Source organism: Haliotis rubra, unplaced genomic scaffold (genome assembly GCF_003918875.1).
Source record: "Haliotis rubra isolate DU_JTF1 unplaced genomic scaffold, ASM391887v1 Scf672, whole genome shotgun sequence".
In the NCBI taxonomy this organism is placed as follows: Eukaryota; Metazoa; Mollusca; class Gastropoda; order Lepetellida; family Haliotidae; genus Haliotis; species Haliotis rubra.
The window spans coordinates 122,770-130,036 of record NW_025767382.1 but is presented as its reverse complement, the minus strand read 5'-3'; the positions used below and the strand labels follow the sequence as shown (position 1 = coordinate 130,036).

The 7,267-nt window shown below is 39.7% G+C and overlaps 1 protein-coding gene across 1 annotated transcript in view; it reads right to left on the bottom strand.

Moving 5' to 3' along the window:
- Positions 1-3,816: 3,816 nt before the first annotated feature.
- LOC124257774 overlaps positions 3,817-7,267 on the bottom strand; it is a 52,839-nt gene continuing 49,388 nt past the window's right edge. The window contains exons 10-11 of the mRNA XM_046691918.1: positions 4,682-4,821; positions 3,817-4,146 (exon numbers count right to left, since the gene is read on the bottom strand). Coding sequence (XP_046547874.1) covers positions 3,915-4,146; positions 4,682-4,821 — 372 coding nt within the window. The 3' untranslated portion in view covers positions 3,817-3,914. The remainder of the gene's footprint in view (positions 4,147-4,681; positions 4,822-7,267) is intronic.

Below are 7,267 nucleotides of genomic sequence, written 5' to 3'. Positions count from 1 at the left end.
GTGTGTCCCTGAGTGGCACTTGGGTGCAGTAAGCCATGGCGGATAAGGTGTTCGGTCATTAACACGGTGTTTGATTGACCTTGATTGGCGGATTGATAGCATTATATGAGAGGTTGTTACGAAAATACATACGAAATCTCAACTCCAGGTGAAAATGTAAGTCCAAAAGTCTCACATTTCGTCTGAAGAAGCTGGCTACGTCTGTGGTAGGTGGAACCTATCTTGTCAGGGAGTAAACAGAATAGTTCAGGTGCAGCTCCCTGAGGCATGTGTGAGTGGATTATATATTCACACATCGTTAATTGAAACTGGTGACCTGTCCCTCTATGGCACGTGGCCTCTACTCAATTTCCCTCTGTGGCCTCTGAAATCAGTCATGTGTGACAGAGACAAGTGCCACAGAGGGAAGTTACCTATTATATATATCAGTTCATCGTCAAAATAAATTCGAATACCAAACCCTAAATTCTAAGTCCCCCATTCCACATTGCAATAAAACTTCTTTGAAGATCAATGCGGTTGCATCGCTGTGTCTCAGCTTGATGTGGGAGGGAACATGATGTTCAGAATGGCTGATCACAGCACAACGCCACAGACTTGAAAACTTAATCCCGGTGTAAAGTTCTCCGGATGACTAGAAATCAATGCAGATTTGTAATCAAGGAGTCTCAATGAGTGTTTAAACACCAATCATAAATGTTGTTTGGAGGGGTTCAAAGGAAAATCGGTAATACTTTATCACCGTCGAACAGAAAAATGCCATCTGAGTTTGTGAAACTGGGGGTAGTATAGCAGATTTACACCCTCTCAATATATAATTATATATAAATCCGAACTTAATCTTTGCTCCAACTAAACACTCGTTATTGAACAATGCGAACGCTTTTTCACGACTTTAGAAGAAAGAACTAAATATGTCGTCAAGAGATTCCATTTAACATATATTTCTGTATATTTATATATGTTTATACATATATGCTGTTCATATACTGTCAATATATACTTTATAAATATATATGTAGAGAGAGAGAAAGAGAGAGAGAACGTGAGAGAGGTATGTGAAGTTCAGCAGTGTGCAGTCGTATATGTATTATGACATTCACAAAATAAAGACGCAACACGAATTTTCCTCCGGGAAGAGATTACTGTTTCAGTTATAATAATTATATACTGTTATCTCTCCCTGATGATAAAAAAACGTAGGAAGGCCATTGATGCACGGACACACTCACACTCTCTCACACACACGCACGCTCGCAAGCACTCGTGTACTCACACGCGCACACTCAACACGTTTGCAAATTTGGATATCGCTTGCACAATCTCAATATGGGTGACATACGAGGGGTATATAAAACTTATAATTATCACCAAAACGTATTCAGGGTAGACACTTCATTTTGATTTCTTGTCCTTAAGACTTACATACATGTAATCACCATCCGGACGTTTCTCCTAAAATTTCTTGACCTTGAATAGACACACCCCACACCCACACCCACACACCCACACACCCACACCCACACACCCACACACCCGCACACCCACACCCACACACCCACACACACACCCACACACCCACAACCCCACACCCCCGCCCTTATTTCATGGAAAACCAACCCTCCACCTGTTCAATAACCTATTAGTATCGTTAAAACTGAGTCCACATCTTGGCTCCACTGTGAGAGACAAGTGACAGGTTTGAAAATGCCTTTTCCATCTCACCACAGTATCATAAGATGGGCTATCTTCACCATAGATTTCATCTCCTTGTGAATCTGTCGGGCAGTGCAACCCTTCAAGTGCAAAAACCTGATAACGCTGCGTGCCTCCATTTTCTCCGTACACCGGGTTAGTCATGTTTTGGATCAACTAGCACAAGATTGAATAAAGTGATGTAACTAGTTTTGGGTCTATTATCTAGATAAGGATCACTGAGGTTACATTCCAATTTTCGCCATAATTTCTCAATAAAAAGTAACACGTGACAAAAATTGGGGGTTGTAAAGGGATCAAAATCAAAGAAGATACTTGTCGCTGCTCGAAATCCAATCGTTGATGTGTCTTGATTTTTTCAATCCAAGCATAAATTCTGATTCATATGCACAAAGAATCGCAACAATACCAGGTGATTGATGTCTTTCGGGATGGCTATTTCCTGCCTAAAATCCAAACAAATTCTTAACAATGTTGACAATCCACATTGCGTTACTTCTGCATGTCTCAAATACGTTCAACGACGCTTACATATAATGGTAACGTTGTTTAGGTGTTGTCAGGGTGATGACTAAACCTTAGCCCTGATTTTGGATAACGGCTGACAAGGTCTGAATGTGTAAATTTAAATCCTGTTTCCTGTTGTCACATGTCGGCTGTCTATGAAAATAGTCGAATTAATTTTTACAAATTCGAAAGGTTTGGAAGCAATAATAGCTCAGTTACTAGAACCGTTTCCAAATTGAAAAGCTTTGCAAATTGATCACCATGGTTCATCGAAAACATTTAAGAAAGTATGGTATTTCCGAACTGTTCCAAGCTTGGAAACCATACTTTTTGGGTGGCGGTTTAGCAATTGAAACACTACTCACAGAGTAAACCATCTTTGAACTAACAACAAGTATTGGATGGTAAATTATTTTTCAATTATATATATTCATATTACACGAAGCGGATTTTTCTTCTGGGGATAGTCAGTGCTTATGTTTTCCATTGTCCTTTCGTTATATAATTCAGCTGGGTTGATGCCTCTGCTGGTGGACCAAAATTTCCGATTTTTTTATCAGCTCAGTCGCATATTTGAGTATGCTGAGTCAGCTATAAAATAAATGGTTAAATACTCATAATCAGAATCATGCATATTCCAAAGTCTTTGTAAAATACCTGCTAATTACTCTGTTAATGTATCGTCCGTGCACGTTGGTTTCTGGGACCCAGACTTTCGACCCACATCAACCTCACTCACTCTTGTTCAGTATACAGGACTCAGTATTGACTGACTTGTTGTATAACTGTTGATTAAAGCTGGGTATACTTGATGTATCACGCGTTGGAGGAACTACTGTTGATTAAAGCTGGGTATACTTGACGTATCACGCGTGGGAGGAACTACTGTTGATTAAAGCTGGGTATACTTGACGTATCACGCGTGGGAGGAACTACTGTTGATTCAAGCTGGGTATACTTGATGTATCACTCGTGGGAGGAGCTACTGTTGATTAAAGCTGGGTATACTTGATGTATCTTTGGCCTTACTTGAGGAACTACTGTTGATTAAAGCTGGGTATACTTGATGTATCACTCGTGGGAGGAGCTACTGTTGAATAAAGCTTGGTATACTTGATGTATCACTCGTGGGAGGAACTACTGTTGATTAAAGCTGGGTATACTTGATGCATCACTCGTGGGAGGAACTACTGTTGATTAAATCTGGGTGTACAGATGATCATAATCGATGACTTTACAGACAATGCCCTAAAACCTCCGAGGAGCCATCATATTCATCTTAACTTGCATTTGAGTATCTTACCCTGATCCAGCATTCTTTTATGGTCTGAATTGAAGTTAGAAGCACACTAACGTTTACAAATCAACAGCGGAAGTAAATTCACACTTCATGTACTTTTATTCACATCCATATAGGCGTAAGAAATGTTAATATTGCAGAACACTCAACAGAGGAACTTATATTTAGGCACATGTATAATCGTTCATTCACTGGACCAAAAGTCACATTTTACACTACTGAAACAAAAGCAAATATAGTATGACCGTATTTGCGTATGTTCATCCATGTGTAGTAATTAGTGATATGGACTGAACAGTATCTATTTAATATGAAGATACTTCTTTAAAACTAGACTCATGGATTAGATAATAGATGCATGTAAAATATTCTCGCACATGCATCATATTGATTAAACACCACGACATGTGCCTGCTGAGAAACTGAGAGTGGCCAGTCCTGCTGCTCCGAGGGTACAGGTCACAGGTGAGGATTTACCATCCACGTTGAACCAGAAGTAGACGGTTTCGTGGGCAGCTCCAGTGAGGCTGATGGTGATGTCATCGGCAATGTTGATGGCCGTAACTCTTTGGGGTGACATCGGCACCCACTTGTCTAATTCACCCTGAATCAGAACTTGTTTGCTGCAGGGGAAAACATTGATGTCAGTGTTTACTTCGTTCAGACAAAATATATTGTTCAATTATACGCTTTTATTTCAAATTTGAAACGTTTGTTTACATGGATTAATATCACTTGAAGTCATCTGTGCTTACAGTTTGAGAAATTATCATGTCCACTCAAGTAAAAACATATTTCCTAATCGATATATCGGTATCTCCCCTGATACCTTCAAGGTATATTCACTGCTTCATTAAGGTAAATTCTCTTAATGTCTGGGACCTCGATGAAGTGCACAAGAGAAAATCCTTAGAATGCTGTGGAAGTATTTATCACTTTCGGTTTATATTGTTTCAGACAATGAAAGTGCTCTAAAGACGATTCTCAGAATTCTGTGCATCACGTTCAAGCATTTATCAAATGACACATGTCCTTTCTGTTCATAATGTTTTAGACTATACATTTATATAGCACAGATAATATTGATGTGCTTAGTATATTGGATCAGTTTGATATTTATTCATATCTGCATGATTTGAAATGAAAGAATACACCTACCCATTGATTGTCAGTACAGGTGATACATAGAAGAGACAGAAGTCAGCCATGGTACAGCCACTCATTGTCAAAGGCTGGGGGTCTGTCAAGGGCTGGATCTTGTTGGGATTGTTGGCTTGGAAAACCATGGACGAAGGAAACTGGAAATATTCACTTTCATTTCAGCAGCACACCTGACTAATTACAGGTAAACCGAAACGGTAATCTACGGGAATCATGTGACAGTAGAAATAAGGGAAGAAGAAACGTAATGTCCTACCCCTTGATATCCAGCCATACAAGGTGTCATGGTGAAGTTTCCCTGAAGATCTGCAGCGAGGATGATACCGTACTTGTTCTTTCCACCAAAATCTGAATAGGTGGACCACACCTCCCCATCAGGACCCTCAAAGTCTGACCAAGCCATCTTGAAAATAGTCATGACAATATAAACCTTCCATTCTATAAAGGTATTTGATGCCATTTCAGTGTGTTACATATACCGTTCTATGTCATTTAAGTAGACATTAACCTTCGGTCATACCTTGTTACCATAACATTTCAACCTGTAGTTGTATCAAGTCATTTCATGGCGTGTCTATCATTGCATTCATAGTTTTATGTTATTGATCATTGGATAAGCCCCTCTTCTAATCTCAACAGCATTAGTATAACCATGTCCTCTTATCATCACTGGGGCGGTGGGGTGGCCTAGTGGTTAAAGCGTTGGCTCGTCACGCCGAAGACCCGGGTTCGATTCCCCACAGGGGCACAATGTGTTAAGCCCATTTCTGGTGTCCCCCCGCCGTGATATTGCTGGCATATTGCTAAAAGCGGCGTAAAACTAAACTCAGTCAGTCAGTCAGTCTTATCATCGCTGTTTAAATTCATATTGGTGAGCTATATGGTGAAATCGGTGAAAGCCGTATAACTTGAAGGGTTTTCAAAGGGGTAGAGCATGGTGGGCTGATGGGTGCTTTGTTAGGTTGCTAAAATAATTTGCACGAGTGAGTTAGTGAATGTGGTTAGCAATACTCCAGCTATATGGTGGCGGTCTGTAAATAATCGAGTCTGGACCAGACAATCCAGCGATCAACTGCATGAGCATCGATCTGTGCAATTGGGAACCGATGACATGTGCCAACCAAGTCAGAGAGTCTGACCACCTGATCCCGTTAGTCGCCTCTTACGACAAGCATGGGTTATTGAAGATCCATATTCTAACCAGGACCTTCACGGGTATAATTTGCACGACTTCAGTCAGTCTTGTTGGAACCGTTTAAGCCCTTTCGAGTAAATATTTCCCCTGCTAAGTAATCCACTGTTACTTCTGGACAACAAAACTGACTATATATACATGAGGTTCACTCCAAACGACGGGACTGTGTTAGTGTAATTTGTCAAAAAGGTGCACAGGTACCCTCCGTATTCTGTTGTCAATTGAAGTCGCCGGTCGAGATGGTTTCAGGATCAGACCATCAGTATTTACAGATCTATGCAAGAGATGAAGCGACGGTGAAAATCTATAGACGTGAGTACCAAGATAGATCAGATAACAAGGAAAAACATATGTAAACAAAGTATATATAGAACGTTGGTGTAAAGGAATATCCAGTCATAGGTGTTAAAATCAGTGATAACAGCCGAGAAAAAGAGAAATACGTAAGCAAGCCATGTTCCGGCATTCACAACATGTGTCTGCAATTACATGTATCTTTTATTGCCTATAAGTTAAAGAAAAAAAATTGTAAAATAAACTTGTTTTACAACACATTGGGAGTCGGTATTTATTTTGTAGCTGACTAGCATACTAAAATATGCTACTGAGCATCGACCCAGTTGAATTATCAAATAAATGGACAATGAAAAACTAAGTACTGACTATCCTCAGTAGAAAGCTCTGATTCGTGTAAAGACATACAAAAAACAGGCGCATGTGCAAATATCACTTTTGCCTAGCATTTCGTCGTCTGTGACGTCATAAAACAATTGAGCGTGACGTCAATGAAGAGGGCCGTCACACTTGCTTACCGTGTTTTACAAATATACATGAATGAAATGGATAATAAGAAATGATTACACTCGAGCAAGTGTGTTATATGTTAGTGTTTTGAGTATACACAATTTCACACTCTTTTCGTATAAGTCATATGACCACTTGCTTGTGTAATAATCTCTCTACATGTATATATAATTGAAAAATGAATACTTAAAACAGGAGCGATCGATAATATATGCAGGAGTAACACACAAAAAAATACAGGAAATAAAGATAAACATGAGTTGAGCAAAACTGAACACAGAAGTAAAAATAATGAATAAAGAAGTACAAACTATGTTCACAGGAACACTAATGGATAAATATGGAAACATACAGGCTAAGAAGATTGTTGGATGAAATAAAGAACGTGCAACCTACTTCATGATGAGTGTCTTGTTCGTGCCCCCAACCATGTCACCGATTCCCACTGGTCCTGTGCTTAAGGTTGCAACCACAGCATTAAGGGCCGTGTATAGATCCGTGGATTCTGCAGCACGTTAATCAGTGACGATATACGAGTCTTCTTGAAGATAGTTACAGAATCATTACGTACACTACCTGTAACA